The sequence below is a fragment of the Anoplopoma fimbria genome, chromosome 19, assembly GCF_027596085.1.
Source record: "Anoplopoma fimbria isolate UVic2021 breed Golden Eagle Sablefish chromosome 19, Afim_UVic_2022, whole genome shotgun sequence".
Taxonomy (NCBI): Eukaryota; Metazoa; Chordata; class Actinopteri; order Perciformes; family Anoplopomatidae; genus Anoplopoma; species Anoplopoma fimbria.
Genome location: NC_072467.1, coordinates 9,661,346 through 9,678,164, shown reverse-complemented (window position 1 = coordinate 9,678,164; position 16,819 = coordinate 9,661,346). Strand labels below are relative to the sequence as shown.

At 42.9% G+C, this 16,819-nt stretch overlaps 1 protein-coding gene across 1 annotated transcript; it reads left to right on the top strand.

The window, feature by feature from the left end:
• The first annotated feature begins 227 nt into the window (after positions 1-227).
• On the top strand, positions 228-16,423 carry nup205 (nucleoporin 205). Its single transcript, XM_054619332.1, has 42 exons — positions 228-287; positions 1,443-1,585; positions 1,752-1,923; positions 2,167-2,311; positions 2,435-2,594; positions 2,767-2,995; positions 3,158-3,322; positions 3,452-3,627; positions 3,777-3,893; positions 4,046-4,183; positions 4,344-4,494; positions 4,860-5,065; positions 5,188-5,370; positions 5,701-5,751; positions 6,139-6,348; positions 6,479-6,716; positions 6,807-6,996; positions 7,216-7,336; positions 7,795-7,876; positions 8,053-8,217; positions 8,318-8,442; positions 8,566-8,680; positions 8,971-9,120; positions 9,471-9,542; positions 9,723-9,880; positions 9,987-10,067; positions 10,411-10,602; positions 10,917-11,118; positions 11,218-11,316; positions 11,487-11,635; positions 12,202-12,393; positions 12,513-12,634; positions 12,961-13,093; positions 13,464-13,590; positions 13,733-13,806; positions 13,927-14,055; positions 14,319-14,445; positions 14,721-14,893; positions 15,094-15,223; positions 15,403-15,531; positions 15,691-15,767; positions 15,917-16,423. The coding sequence occupies exons 1-42, from the start codon at positions 260-262 to the stop codon at positions 16,067-16,069; spliced, it is 5,979 nt and encodes a 1,992-aa protein (XP_054475307.1). The 5' UTR covers positions 228-259; the 3' UTR covers positions 16,070-16,423.
• Positions 16,424-16,819: the final 396 nt, after the last annotated feature.

Genomic DNA, 16,819 nt, shown 5'->3' with positions numbered 1-16,819 from the left:
AATCTGCATTAGTAGACTACACTTTTCCATCCGTCTAGAGGAGTCCTCCGGTCCGAGGACCTCGCCTGATTGAATTACACAGAATCTACAGCGATGTTTAAAACATTTTACCGACACAACAAGACAGTATTTACATTTAAATACAACTGGTGAATTGCACCAGATAAATGCTATCATAACATGTGCATAGCATTAATCATTTATAATTTCACACCGGCACAACACAGGACCGGTTCCTGTCCAGTTCTCCGGGTGTATCATGGCGGCGCAGATGGCGGTAAATTCGGGTATGAACTACATTTCTTTCATTAAGTAGCTTCATTGTGTTAATCCCTAGCAGTGGCTATTGATTGTTTTCTCACAGATAAATAAGTGCTCATTATCTTTTTGAGAGCCAGTTTGATCGCGTACCATGTTTTGACCACATGGTGGTAGTCACTCAATTGCAGCCTGCTAAGCTAAGTTAGCTCATGTTGCTATCACAGTTATTCTGCGGGTAAACAAGTTTAGCGTTGTACTTAGTGGTTAAAGTCAGCGTTAACGTGGTTTTACGTCAGAATAAATGGCATACGGCAATATGACTTGTGTGGCGCAACAACTGTCAAATGGGTCAGCAGAGGAGTTTACTTCACGTTCATGAAAAGCAAAACTGAAACAAACTGAGTTGGAACAAGCAAATACATATTTTATATCACTGCCTGGCACACTGTCCTTGGTTTCAATAGTTAAAACTATGGAAGTTTGTGTATAACAGCTAAGATAACGTCCAGACTCAGTCCAGCCTCTGGTTTACAATACACCTGTCAGTGGACAATGAGTCAGGGACAGTTGTTTACTGGAGACGTGGATCAGATGTATTTGTACAAACCTGGTTGACTTTGCTTTAGGAAGCCTAGGGGTTTGTCATACAATAATCAATACACTCAAAGTATAATTGAATAATGAGGCTTAATCTACAAAAACAAGCCTAACATGTACAACTCTTATATTTAAAACTGATACAGGTAATGTAATGTTAAGGTCATTTCTCTGGTCATCTTGTCTTTCATCAGTCGTATAAATCTGTATGTTGTTTATACATCAGCGTGTGTATTAGTTACTCGTTGGTGCAGTCTGAGGTTTAAAATGTCAACATCATGAAAAAGTCACAGGCTCAGCCCCATCATGTCCTGTCAGTCGTTTACATTCGATATTAAAGAAAACAGTAATTCACATAAACTTCAAAAAATAAAAAATTAATGTCAGAATCGAATTTGACTTGCTAAATCTGAGTTTAATTATGAGTGATAAATCAGTCATGTTGCATATATGAGATACTCAAAATGCATAAAGCCACACAACGCCAGGTGTGGTTATAAGAAACTAACACAATTGTAGAGGGAGAATCAATTCTGTGTATGTGTGCCAATACAAGACCTTTGGTAACCCATTCACCCACACAGGAGCCAGTCTGTGGGGGCCGCTGAAGGAGTTGTGGGAGACAGTGGACGGGGCGGTGTTGCGGAGACAGCCAGAGAGCGTCCACCTCCTTGACCTGCAGCTGAAGAAACACAAACCGCACTTTCTGTCACTCTATAAGAACCCGGTGAGATGCTGTGCAAACACATCTTTTGTAATGACTGCCGTAGTTGACTGTTTATCTTCCTGTGTATTCAACAACTTCCTTGGTGCAGACAGACACATTTTCATACACAGTGTGTCTTGAGGCTCTAATGTTAATAGGATCTGGTCTTTTCTTCTTTTTTTTTTAGCCAAAGAGTGCTGAGCAGAGAGAAAAGGTGCGTAAAGCCAGCACAGATGGCATCGCCATCCAAGGTCAGCAGGGGTCACGGCTGCTTCCAGAGCAGCTACTCTCAGAGGCCTTCATCCTCAGTGATTTGTTTGATATTGGAGAGTTAGCAGCTTTGGAGCTTCTGTTAGCAGGTAAAGTGGACATAAGAAAATACATTACTTGGAAAGCAAAGTTACAAATCAAGTTATGTAGTAAATTTGGTGCACGTGTAATATGTGGTATGTGTTATAGACACATATGTTTATAATGGCTATTTTGTTTTAGGTTTGTCTTAATCGAATCCATGATTTGTATACAAAGCCTTGCACGACTTTCCTTAGAAGACATTGAAGTTTCACACAACTGATTCTCTGAATATATTCATCTGTCTCCAGGTGAGCAACAGCAGCCCCATTTTCCAGGTCTGACACGAGGTCTAGTAGCTGTGCTGCTCTACTGGGATGGAAAGCTTTGTGTGGCCAACTCCTTGCGCACACTCATCCAGTCACGGCATGGCAAGACTTTCACCCTGGACCTGAGGTAATTATGCTATCCACAAGTAGCACATACAAGCAATATCATGTGCATTTATGCTCCACATGATTAGCATGTTATTGTCCTACTTGTTATTGATCTGTACTGTTGTTTGTTTATGTCATTCAGTGGAGAGCTGGTGGCTTTGACGACGCGTTTTACAGATGAACTAATGAACCAGGGTCTCACCAAACGCATCCTAACCTTGGTGTCAGAGATAAATGTGACGCGTGAGTTTGAACGCCTGCAGAAGGAGCGCGGCTTGGGCAATGAGAAGCACAGGAAAGAGGTGGGAGCAAATCCTTTGTGTTGATTAGAGACAGAGATAATTATCTTTGCAATATATTCAATCTTACTCAACTAGTGTAAAGCCAGTAGCTTTTGTTGTCACTGAAGAAGAAGAAACATCGAGGAGAAGAATAAAGGGATGGAAAACATTAAACTCCCTTTCTTGTCCCAAGGTCTCTGACCTCATCAAAGAATCCAGACAGGCCCTGGCAGATAGCCTGTTTTCATGGACCTGCCAATCACCTTTGTCTAAAGATGACACTCTGGCTCTTATCGGCCACCTGGAGACAGTGACCGCTCAAGCTGACGGCTCATTGGACAATGTGAACCTGGCTCTGGTCATGGCACTACTCTACTGCTTGGATGTCAGCTTCGTAGAACAGGGAACAGAAGATAGAGAAGGTGAGAACATGTTAAATACATTTAATGTGTATAATTTAACTTTGTTTGAAGTTACTTGTCAAATCCACTTAAACTTACTGCTTGTTGCTAGGCATACGATTGCTGTTAGTTTAAGTGCTTTTCTTCTACAGCTGGTTAAGCATCGTCTCTGTGTTCCTCTAGATCTGATCCAGACCCTGCCGTTGCTGACCGAGAGGCAGTACGTGGCTGCAGTGCACAGCCGTCTGATGGACGGCCAGCCGTGGAAGCTTCCAGGTCTGCAGGCCGTGTGTCGTCTGGCCTGGGCTCTGTCTCTGAGGGTCCTTTCTCAGCTGCCACAGGGATGCGGTAAGGTTCTTATTTCTTGGATATGCATTAAATATGCTTTCTAGCTGTTTGAAGAAAACTTTTTGAATGAGTTCTCAAAGTTGGTAGCCATTTAACAGGAGAATATTTTTACATTTGTGTGATGCGCAGCCCTGGTTGAGTTCACTGAGGCAGACGAGGCTCTGGCAGACCAGGCTCTACTGGGAGATGTCTTCCTGTTTATGAAGGAGGGCATCCTGGGATGTGAGAGTTTTGGCCAGGAAGAGTTTTACATCCGCCGCCTCCATTCACTCATCACAGACTTCCTGGCACTCATGCCAATGAAGGTAAGAGATGCCACAGATGTCCACTACAAATGAGTTTGACTTGTGTGGATGTTATGTTGTAGTGTTAGCTTGTCTCTGAAAGATTATTGTTTTGTTAGTTTGCATATTGATTAAATCTATTAATTAACATATTTTTGCTGTATTTGTAGGTGAAACAGCTTCGTAACCGCGCTGATGAGGATGCCCGTCTGGTGCACATGTCCCTGCAGATGGACAGCGAGCTTCCATCATCGATACGCAAGGACTTAGACCACCTCATGATTCTCGTCAGTGATTTTTGGCAAACACATACACCTATCAACCTCAGCAACATCGCTTTTCACATTTTAAGAGTTGAACTGATCATTTTCTTGAAAATGGAGGTACTGAGCAGAGGTAGAATACCAATTGAGTGTTGGTTACTGCTTTGTCTTTCCAGATAGGAGAGTTTTACAGTAAGGACTCATTTGGGCTGGAGTTGGGACTGGAGTTCTGGTGTCCAACAGAGTCTCTCCAACACACCTCCCTGCAGGGATCCTACCTGGGAATGGCACTGCAAAGGCCTCCACATAAACAGGTAGGAGCTGTGTTTTCTGGTTGCACAAAAAAAATCTCACACCAAGAATTCTAGTAGGTTAAAAAAGGTAGAGAAAGAGCAAGACATTTTTAAATTGTTTAATTTGTATAACAATGGCTTTCTGTTGAAAGAGTTTCTCTTTTCTTATGCTTTGTTGTAGGTTGTTCTGTCCAAGTTTGTGCGTCAGATGGGAGACCTCCTCCCCTCCACCCTCTATATCTCCTATCTCCGTATGCTGAAAGGGCTCGCCAATGGTCCTCAGTGTGCCCACTACTCCTTCAGTCTGCTTAAAACCAACGGAGCCACGCACAGTAAGAGCAGATTGTTGTTATCACCAGAAAGGATCTGTAAATTTGTGAATGAATGAACATATTTTCTAATCGATATCTGAAATTGATACTGTTCAACAATTAATGTGCAGTTTGGCCTCTTGGCAAGGACAATTTTATTTGATTTTGGGGTAATCTGGTTTGGGAATTAGTGTCCTTAGAGTATTGACTATTTTTGTGGTATGTTTCTGTTCAGTAGTCAATATGAAAGAAATATAGACACTTTCAAATCCTTACTAATAAACCTTCAACTTAAGGTGATCTGAACATCAGACTCTAAAAACGTACTGCTTTAGTTTAATACAGATCCAAATGAATGCCAATTAACTTCACGTTCATGTATGCAGGTGACAACATCCAGGGAGTTTCAGGCAGCCCGGTGTCTTGGGAACATTTTTTTCACTCCCTTATGCTCTACCATGAGAACCTGCGGCGAGACTTTCCAAATCCAGACGCATCACAGTACCGCCACCCATCACTAAGGGGCATCACCCAAAGAGAGCTGGATGGACTCACCTCATTTTTGCAGTTGCTCACCACCATCATCACATGGGTACAGAACAAAATTCACGTGAAGGATGGGCGTCTTTCTTAATGTGCTCGCATTACGTGGATTATACAACTTAAATACTCACCTTGTGTCTTAGCATGATTTTTTTTCTTTTTGTTCTCTAGAGTGAAAATGCTCGACTGGCTTTGTGTGAGCATCCCCAGTGGACCCCAGTTGTAGTGATGTTGGGGTTGCTGCAGTGCAGCGTTCCTCCCGTCCTGAAGGCTGAGCTCCTGCACTGCCTGGCAGCCTTCGGGAAGTCACCAGAGATCGCTGCTTCACTCTGGCAGTCACTGGAGTACACACAGGTTAGCCTTTACTTAATCAACAGAACAATTTAGTAGACAATTTTATAAGAAAAGTCTGCCAAGTTTAAACATAATTACTGAATTATGTTCTTTTATCACGCTCAGAATATAGTCTGTGAAGTTCTCTCATATTGCCAGTTATACTAGGCTAACAACAAAACTCTGACATGCACTTATTATCTGAGTGCATGTCAGATTTTCTGAAGTGGTGGATGTATTCTCATTTTTATCGAGCAGTCTCTATTCTTATAGTTCAAAGACAATGTTTTGAGTGTTGAAGTTTGTTGTTATTTTAAGTTTTATAACTTTATAACCTTTCTTTTACCACAGATCCTTCAGACAGTGCGAGCCCCAGGACAGAGGCAGGCAGCTGGAATTGAGGTAAGATGTTTTGTGGTTAGTGAATTTGATGCTCAGTCAACCAAATTAGAAGGAAGGTTTTGTATTAAATCTCTTAACGGAACATTAGGCAAATAAGAAGGTTCATTAGTTGGCACAGAGAGAAACTAGACCACTTGGGGCCGCCAGGACCATTTTTAATTTGTTCACTTTAAGATAACATTTGAGTGATGCCCAAAGGGATTTTTTTAGACTCAAATGTGTTGTGATGCAAAAATAATGCTGACTGGAAGGGATTATCTTTTTACTGAATTAAAGCTGAATCTTACAAAGTAACATTTAAAGATAACAACTCAGAGACTTGACTTTGATCTCTCATCAAAGTGAACACTTCCTGTTCAAAAGTTGTATAATGAATTTTTCTCTCAGGTGGAGCTGAATGAGATCGAGTCGAGCTGTGAGGAGTATCCCCTGACACGAGGCTTCTGTCATCTGATCAGCACATTGGTCGAGAGCAGCATGCCCACTAACTTAGGGGCGGGGCTACGCGTGCCGGGCTTTCAGCCCTACCTGAACTTCTTGCGGGACTCTGTGTTCCTCCCTTTCCCCACCAGAGCATATCGCCATCCAGCTGAGAAGGTAAAGTGATGTGTAGTGCTCTCCTGGCGTCCTTTTAAGGTTAAGACATGTAGCTGCAGTATGCATGAATGCTCTTTAAACTACACATACATCTGTTCATTTGTTTTTTTGAATATGTGTCATCTCTCAGTGGGAGGTTGCTGATGCTGTCCTGGAGGTTTTCCACAAGCTGCTGCGGAACTACGAGCCGCAGCCGTCAGACTTTGTCCAGGAGATGGTGGAGCTGCAGGGTGAGCAGGTCGCGGCCCACAAGCCCCCTGGTCACAGCATCATGTTCCACCTGCTCAACGACTCGCCCACGCTGGCACTCTGCCTCAGCCTGCTGGAGGAGGGTGTACGCCAGCTGGACACCTATGCACCCTTCCCTGGTGAGAGAACATCTGCTGCTGCTGTCGGGTAAAGAGAGATCGCTTGTGTGTTTGTTCTGACTATATGCTCCGTCGCTCTTCCCCCTCCAGGTAAGAAGCACTTGGAGTCGGCGGTGCTGTGCTGCCTGTGCCTGCTGGACTTGGCTCTGCAGAAGGAGGTGGTGTTCATGGACCTCCTCAGGGAGAGCCAGGCTTCCATGCTGGTTTCCCCCTTGGAGCAGCTCCTCCAGGGGGTCAGTCCTCAAACCAGAAGGGCAGATCACATTGTCAACATTGCCAGGTAAGGGCATCAAGGTTTGAATACAAACTGTGGTAATGAAGCCATGGTTGTGATTTTTGTTGTCTGTTTTCTTGTACATGTTCCTGTTTACTAGTTAATGGAAATGAAATGTTATAAAACCTAATCTTCAGTCATTGTACGATATATTTTAAAAACCTACTTTTTAAAAATGTGTTCAGAACGAGTGTACCTTAATGGCGGCCTATGTTGTCCTTGCAGGTATCTGTACCACAGCAGCTCCAACCCAGAGGCTGCCTTCCAGAGTGCAAAGATCCTGCGTCGTATCGCCAACTACCCAAACATTCAGACGAGGCTGGTGGGAGATTTCACACATGACCAGGTATATTTATATTAAGTCTTAACTTTTACCAAATGAAAAAAAAGAAAAATCCCAAAAGATTCACGATATTTTACAAAATGATAAGCATTTAGCAAAAGAACAAGAAAACCAAAATATTGTACAGTAGCTTTGTATCTTCTTAATTACGCATTTAATTAGATAGAATTAATTCCTGGAGGCCAATCTCGTTTTTATATAGACCCTTCAATGTGGATCACATAAACCCAAAATGTGTTTAGTGAAGTATAAACACTGCCATTTTTCTCTATGAAATTATGGTGTGATAATCTAAATCAAAATGTATTTCTATCTGAAAGACTTGGAAAGATGCTTCAGGAAAGGTGTGTTTTTTTACTTGATTCACCGAGGTGCGTCTGTCTAAGGGATCTTCCCTGTGGTGATGTGTAAAACTTGTGTTGTGTTTGAAGTTGAGACCATTTTTTGACTTTGTCTTTTAGTCTGTGAGTGAAAAGCTGATGGCAGGCTTTGTGGAGTGTCTGGACAGTGAAGAGGCAGAGGAGGGAGCAGAGAACGGAGATGGTGAGAGACAAGTCTTGTTGTCTGTAAAAAAATATATATTATTTAATTAGCCTGGAAACTGTACCATCTTCTGCATTTGGTTTAAATCATGTTGTTTTAATACTGTAAAAGTTAAATCTGTTTATTATAACTGTCAGACTTTAAACTCACACATGTTATTACCCCCAAACTTCCAGACTCAGACCCACAAAAGAAGGTTGCAAGAATCCGACATGAAACTCAGATCCATATGCTGAACCTGCTCATCACCTCCTTGGAGCTGAAGACACCAAATCTGGCCTTGTATCTTTTGGGCTATGAAGTCAAGAAGCCTGTGTCCTCCACCAACCTCCAGGACCCAGGTCAGAAAAACAACCTTTTGGCATTGGATTCTAGCAATATTTTAGTGGTTCTGGTTTGTATGGACAAGTTAACAGATGACGGTAAATGTTTGTGTTATAGGTGTGTTGGGATGTCCACGAAGCTGCCTGCACGCCATCCTGAGTCTGCTGCAGAGAGGCACGGAGAAGAGATCAGGACCTGTACTCACACAGCAGGCCCCACACCTGGCCGAGCTCTGCTACCAGGTACTGTTCATCCTCTACTCTCTACTACTTGCATTGTCTGCCTTGTAGGTTAAAGGTATACATGGAATTTGTGTGTGGGCTGACCATTTTTCTTGTTTGCATGTCATTGTCTCCCTCTCTCAGGTGATCTACCAGCTGTGTGCCTGCCCAGACACGTCTGGACCTACTATGCGCTATTTGAGGACCAGCCAGGACTTCCTGTTCTCTCACCTGCAGCACCTACCCTTCATCCTGCCTAGTGAGTACAGTATCCTGGCTGATCCCCTTTGTCCTAAAAATATATAATAACAAAAACATATTAGGGATGTTATGAATGAAAACCCTTCAACAAAGAGGCAGAAAATGTAGAACACTAATGGAAATTAGTAGTTGTTTTGTATTCCTGCTGAAAGGCTACGTAATTATTGCCAAGCTTTGTCTCGGATGTCACTGTTAAAATGTGAAGGTGGGTGTGTGTTTATTAAAATACAGTGAAAGTACATTGTGTTTTCTTTTCATTGATTCGTTTCTACTATCTGCTCTCCTCAGGTAATCAGATCGCTGCCCTCTCCCAGATGTCTTGGCTCATGAAAACAGCTGCCATTGAGCTGAGAGTGACCTCGCTGAACCGCCAGCGTTCACATACACAACGCCTTGTCAGCCTCCTGTTGGATGACCAGCCACACACTCAACATACAGGTATTCAATTTGTTCACACTTTTTTGAAACAAATGAAGTAATTCTGGCAACCCCCAATTTCCAAATATGAAATTAAATATGGTAACATTTTAAATGAATGAAGTTAGTACGGCACAGTGCAAATTCTGAATCTAACCCCGTGTGGGTCCTTGTAGCTGCCTTTTAAGTTAAGTGTTAAATGTTTTCTTTGATTTACTGCCTGTGAAACTAGTTTTTGAATCTATGTATAATGTTAATATGTTTAAACTAATACATATTTTAATGACAAAAAAAAACACCTTCAAACTCCCAATCACATTACCGGTCCTTCATTTATGATCCTAGAAACTCATCATTGTTCTTTTTACCAGATGGGGAATCAGGCATGGAAGAAGAAACCAGATCAGTCAGCGGGTTCCTGCATTTTGACACAGTTTCTAAAGGTTTGTGCCACATCAGTACACATTTAAATCAAACGCTGTAATGTAAATCCAGTCAACATTTAAGGACTCTCCACACACTTGGGTAATTTAATTTAGCTGCCATTTAAGCCTCTTCTTTTAGAATTATACCAGATTGGTCTTTACTTTTCCTCTCATCTTGTCCTTGTTTGATGCCATCAGTGCGCAGGAAGTTGCTGAGTGTGCTGGACGCCATCGATTTCAGTCAGGATATGCCTGAGCTGCTGCAGCTGGACTTCTTTGAGCGCACTCAGATAGAGCAGGTGATCTCCAACTGTGAGCATATCAATGAGCAAGGACACACTGTGTGCAACGTTAAGGTGGGTTTCCAGGTTGAACAAGTAAACATCCCATTTATGTTGATCAACTGTTTTTTTCTGTTTTAGCTTCCGCTGATGTATCATATTTTGTTGTAATTTCTCACAGTTGCTACATAGAGTGCTGGTTGCTGAGGTGAATGCACTGCAGGGAATGGCAGCCATTGGACAGAGGCCCCTGTTGATGGAGGTAAGTTAGTTAAAACTGATCAGACTTAATTTAGCAGCATGTGGTGGGGCCAAAATAACCAGAAAGAAGCAATCATCCAGAGGTAACTTTTGAAATGTGGTTTCCAGTTTCCAATAAAGTTAAAAAAAATTACTCGCTTTGACTAATGCTTTGATTCTAGACTCTTTTAAATCAAATCTTAAAACTCACCTGTTCCTCTCTGCCTTCCCCTAAGGTCTTGATAATTTAGATTGCTTGTGTTTGGGTGGTTGTTCAAAAGCACTCAAGCATTTTCCCATCACTAATGCAGTGAATTTCTTTGAGGTGAACTCACTCATATTTGTCCCTGTGTGTATCCTTCTAGGAGGTGAACTCCATCCTGCAGCAGGTGGTGGAACGCAATCGTGTCCGTAGGAGTTTGAGTGCAAAGCGCCATGCACTGCGGTCCTGGAGGAGCCTGGTGGAGACGCTGCTGACCGCCTGCCCCGCCGATCTCATACCTGCTGATGACAGGCAGCTCATCATCAGAGACTTGCTGTTAGACCTGCATGATAAGGTCAGTGAGGATGTTTGTCACATGGAGGGTGAAATTAGTGCAGCAATAAAGTCAATTTTTACTGTACTTTGGATGCAGTAATCTTTGAAAAGGTATGGCTCTGTACAATTTGAATCACCCTATACTCCTAGTAAGCAACATCTTCAAGAGTGTCATTGCTTTTATTCAGTGGTCATCAATACATGTGTATTAAATCAATCAAAGTAGAGAAAAACATGATAAATTGTTTATTCCTGTAAGAGCTGACACGACAATTACCTAAATCTCCAGGCTGTTCTACCAACTTAATGTAAATGTTGACGTGCATTGCCCAGGTGTTGTCTGAGGATGCTGCAGGAGAACTGATGCCAATTGTAGCTGGGGCAGTCTTCACTCTGACAGCCCACCTCAGCCAATCAGTCCTGTCTGAGCAGCAGCAGGGGGCGGGATTAGAAGCATCCTCTGGCTTTGCCTCCATCGCCAACTCAGCCCTGCACCTGATTCTCCGCAAGCTGCTGGACTTCATCCTCTGTACTGGTTAGTGATGACATAAACCCACATTTCTTACATGGGATATGTTGCTATGATAAACCTTGGTGTGGAAAGACTTTATAATATCATCTTCCGCACTTTAAGGAGGTGGATACCAGCGTCTGCGTGCACACTTGTATGGCTCCCTGCTGTACTACCTTCAAATCGCTCAGAAACCAGATGAACCAGACACTCTGCAGACAGGTACAACACAGAAACATGAATACGGAAAATATGCAGAGTGCATTATATTCATGATATGGACCTCTTGTTATTTCACAATGGAAATTGGGTTGTATGAATGCTGTTGGGAAAATGTTTACAGATACGTCCTTTTTGATGTTGTTTGGTAACTTCATTCTCCTTCCCTACAGCAGGGAAAGCAATGTGGGAGCGTCTCACGGCCCCTGAAGATGGTTTCTCCAAACTGCAGAGAGAGAACCTCGCTATCATTGAGAGCTACGGCAAGGCTCTCATGGAGGTGGTGTGTCGGGACGCCTGTGACGGCCATGAAATCAGCAGGGTAAGAGACAAACTATAAGGTTCATACAACAATATGACCCATGTGCTTACTCTGACATTTACAGCCTCTGACAAGGGGTGGGCGGTGAAGCAGTTTCATTACCATCAATGTGTCATGTTCTGCTACAACCTGGATTTTGCAATACAACAAATGCTTAGAAAAAATAGGTGACATGCTGAAACTCTAGAAGAGGCACCCTACAGCTGTCCTTGTGTCTTTTGTACAGTACTGGTCCAAAAGCATCCACAATGCTTATTTCTTTCTTCAATTGGGACAAGATGTAACAGCTTATGTCAGATTTGCATTTCTTCAAAGATATTAATTTCTTAAGTGTAATATTCCCATTTTGGAGAGGTGAAAATACATAAACAACCAAAAGTACTATGTTATATATTTTCAATGTTTTTTTTGCCCACCAAGTTTCCAAAAACAATTTTTGGAAAATGAAGCACTAAAATTGACTTTATTGTAAATGGAAATTACAAAGGTCTGTTGTTTTTGCTTACCTAGCCAGGATATTTGTTTTACTCTCAGTGCTTGCTTTGTCTCCTCTTCCTGTCTGTCAGATGTTGGCTCTGGCGGTGCTGGACCGGATCCTTTCCATAGACCGCCAGAATCAGTGGCTGGTTTATGTCTGCAACAGTGGCTACCTGCGGTCGCTAGTGGAGAGCCTGAGGCAGGATGATGTAGCCCTGCAGAGCCTGCTTACACCTCAGCCACCACTCCTCAAACCACTTTACATCTATGAGAGCAAGATGGTAAGCACATGTGCACTTATACTTGTTTTCCCCCAAAGTCTCATAGGACCAGTAGCCTTGGTCTAAATCCTCTACAAGTACAGGATTATGAAGGTAGTAACTCTGCTGTGTGTTCTCAGGCTCTGCTGACTCGTGTGGCTAAGACCGGTCAGGGAGCTGTGGAGCTGCTGCGCTGTGGGCTGGTGGCACAGCTGATAGAGTGTCAGGTGTTTGACATGGTACCCGACAGCGATGCACACAGGTATGGATGTGGAAAGTGAAGGAAATATTTTATTAATATAAAATTGTGATTGATAAAGTGTTTTCAAATTGGTTATTTTGGATAAAATGCCCCCAGAATAAGTCAGTTTCTTCCACTCAGACCTGCAACACAATTTATAGCTTTCAAGTGTTTATAGTTAGTCAGCACCTTCTTCCTCAAGAATTTTAAATAAAAGCTTTTTTTTTTTTTTTTTTGCTTTATCCTGCTGCATTTAACTGCCTTTCTTATTCAGATGACGTCTGTTCTTAAGGTGCGTATTAATAGCATTTTTCCTAAATTTTTGTTTGTTCTCTGGTTGTCAACAGGGTGATGAGGGACCCATCAGGCTTCATCCCCAGCCCCATGGACCGCTACAGGCAGATTCTCCTGCCAACCTTGAGGCTCTTTCAGGTGATCTTGACCTCTACCACCATGAATCACCAGCAGGGGGCGGCACAGGTAAGCACACAACTATCGATATCACTAAGACTATTCTCTTTCTGGGATTCTTTGAAAACGTTAACCTTGAAAACCCTAAAACTCAGTAAAGTACGTTGATGATAATTTCATTAGGTCATAAATGCTGCCTTGCATCTGTACTTCCTCTGTAGATTCTAGCTGGGGTCAGTTCTCATTTGAAAAAGAGTGCATCTTGGACAAATTGTACTGTATTGTATCTGAGAGCTATGAAGAAGAGTTCAGTGTGTGCACATTATTGTTTCGTTAAAAGTCATGGACTTGTTTGTGAAAGTTAAAAACAGTTTTATAATCTTTACACAAGCAACGTTCTCATTTATCTGTGTTTGTGTGTGTGTGTGTGTGTGTGTAGGTTCTCCAGTGGCTGATAGTGCATGCCGACACCATTCAGTCCCTGTTGCGCTGTCAGGAGCTCAGTATGGGAGCTCTGCAGGAGCTCTCTCTGCTTACTGGCATCATCAGTAAGACTGCTCTGCCAGGTACAATACCACAGTAACTGTAACAGTAACTCTTATTTACTTTGCTATCTATTGTATTTATCTATTTCCATTGTGCAAACCACATGACCACATTTAGAGTGTGTTGTGAATGGTGGTGTTCATGAACTGCTTGGTCTCTCAGGTGCCCTTGAGACAGGTGGGGAGGTCAACAGTGCTGCTCTTATGGAGTTCCAGGGACACATCAACAGATTTCAGGTTAGACTGCTCCCTTTGTTTGTCGTATTGATGTGTTTTTTTGCTGTCCTCTTCTTGCTAATTCACACCCATTCAAATGTGTGAATTGTACAGTTGATAATGTGTCTGTTCATTTTCCAGCGTCTCTGTCTGTCGCTGCTTGGCCGTCTGGGGGGGAGCGAGCGGGAGAGGTTGCTAAAGCAAGCTGAGATAGCTGCACCCGGAGACTCAGCAGACAAACGAGAGGAGATGGAGGTGGCCATGCAACAGGTTAGTAGTAAGAGTTATATGTTTTGTTATTCCTTCAGCAGTTTAGTTTATGTGAGCTTGTCTCCTTGAGATGTAAGTAGTATCTTCCTAGTGAGAAGTTCCCAAGTACACCTTTTGCATATTCCAACAGTAAAATGGACAGTGCGAGGAAAGAGTTAAAAATGGCACTGAAACTATGTTTGTTGAGTCTTGCACGCACAGTCGTGATTATTCATCAGTACTGCATTGTCGGTGACCTTAAAGGTGCTGTTCTCTGTCCCCAGGTGTGTGCTAACATCATGGAGTACTGCCAAACGCTGCTGCTGCAGAGCTCAGCCCAGGCCCAGTTCAGCATCTGCCTCTTCAGCCCGTCAGGCAGCGAGCCAGCTGGCAGGGATGGAGGACGCTCAGGTCAGTGATATTCTGCCAATACCCAAGAGGGAGGAAAAATACTTTAACTCATGCAGCTGTATATTGTGTGAACAAGAATACTTTAAAACTTTTTCTTTTACAGTATTAGTCCTATTCCGTCTGTGAATTGTCCTTTCAAAGAATGACATTTTTTTCAGTGTCTGCTCTAGCTGATTCAATTATTTTAGCTTCTACCACAAATTAGCTTTTAACTTCCAGCAGCACTTATCTACTTATGCAAGTATGAGACTGAACCGCAGCTCTTATTTTTTAAGATCTTTCGACCACTCTGCCATCAATGGCTTACTCCCGGGCCCCCAGCCTGGGTCTGGTCCTGTACCTGCTGAAGAACAGCGCTGCAGATTTCTTCCGGTTCCACCAGAGTCACAGACAAAGCCTGGACAAGCTGCAGACCCTGGATCAGCTGCCTCCTGAGGAGCTGAAGGAGGTAATGATGGACCAATACACCGTTTCACTCGGTCTCACACTCAACACACTGCTGTACATGTTGTGAAAACTGTTTTACTCCGAATTTTAAAATCGGAGTTAAACTAGTATAAATTGAGAGAAACTGTTCTTTATTTCCTGCACGTTTTGGCTCCAACATGCATTGTCCTCAGTTGTAACCACAGACTTTCCTTTTTTCAGCTGTGCCAAGGCCTGGTGTCGGGCCCAGGAGGGGTGGAGAAAATCTCATCAGTCCAGAGGAGCTTGCTGGCCAAGAGACGACTGGTCCAGCTTATCAACAACAGAGCCAAGCTGCTGTCCCTGTGCTCCTGTATCCTTTGACCTTATGCAGGCACAGTTGTAGTCACAGGACTCGCATATTGTCCATCAGAATGTCCTTCTATATTTATCATTGAAAGTTCCCATCAGTAAGTTGAAATACCAAGCTAGACACGTAGAAATGCCACATCTTGAATTGCCTTAAAATGCCTTGACCTGCCTCTTCCTCAGACGTTATCGAGACATGTTTGTTTGTGTTGTGGCGCCACCTGGAGTACTACCTGTTGCATTGTACTCCCACCGACCCCAAGGACTCCCTGATGCCTGGAGCCAGTTTGTTTAGATCTCGCCTCACAGACGGTGAGAAAATATGTCACAGATAGATGCAAAATAAACCGGACATAATGAGCCGTTTGCAGAAAACTCAGCTGCACAGCTGTTGTTTCAAGTCCCTCAGTGTGGAATTGAGTGAATTTCTCTTTTATGCATTTAATTCATTTAATCTTTTATGGTCTTCAGACTCGTTTGGCGGGTTGCAGGCAAGTGGTGGTCGTGGCCTCGGTCTATCCAGAGTCAGCCAACAAGACCTAGACCTGGTAAGAAATGGCAGACGTTGGCAAAATGTCATATACACTTTGAATGTTGCTCTGACAAACATCATGTTGTGTGAATATGTTTACATATGTGTTACCACCTATATTACTCCTGATCCCTCTTGTCTTGTCTTCTGTTTGTGTGACTGCAGCTGAAGAGCGACATGGCCGCAGGTTTCGGAGAGGCTCTGCAGAGGAAGCTGCTGGAGGTGGAGGGTTTGTACAGCCAAGTTCGCTCCCGCTACACCTTCATCCAGGCCCTGGTTCGCAGGATCCGTGGCCTGCTGCGACAGCCCAAAAGCTGAGACGGAAACACTCCCACAAAGACTGTCCAAAACCCAAACTCTCTGTTTAATATTGACTCGAAACTTCTGCCAAGCAACACCAGAAAACTACTAAGGATTCCAACTCTCTGTCAGGTGGCTTTTTGCTGACATCACCCCTTTTCACTGACCTGTTGCAGCACCTCTGCTGAGTATTGTGAGATGTAAACGCCATCAGAGCACACGGTGAATTCTTGGTGACCGATCCTAATTTTGTTTGACTAGCACTGGACAAGTAGTGTTTCTCAAAGAAGCCGGGAAGAATTAACTTGCATAACACACTTACGAAACTTTTACTCATTAAGATCATTTGATATTATTATTGTTTGTTTTTCTCTTTTTTTTTTTTCTTTCTTTTGTGAAAATAAAACTTTTCTAAATCTGTTAAATACTTGTTGTGTGTGTGTGTGTGTGTGTGTGTGTGTGTAAATTAGACAGCAAAGCCCCTTAACCACATCCGTAATTAGCAGAATGGATTCTATTGTTGGTAATGGCAAACTGGAGTCACTCTGCCGCCATGCACTCGGATTGAGACCGTGTGTAAACTATAAATAGAAAGGTTCTTCCTGTTGATGATGATTCTTTGTTCCACTTCGCTGGTTTCTCATTACAGGAGCTACAGATTACACCATTTTTCTTATGGCTTAATTTATCACATCTTCATAGTGTTAACCACTTCTGACAAAACAACAACTACTGACTTACTGCACCTATTTGTACGTGCATGTCTGT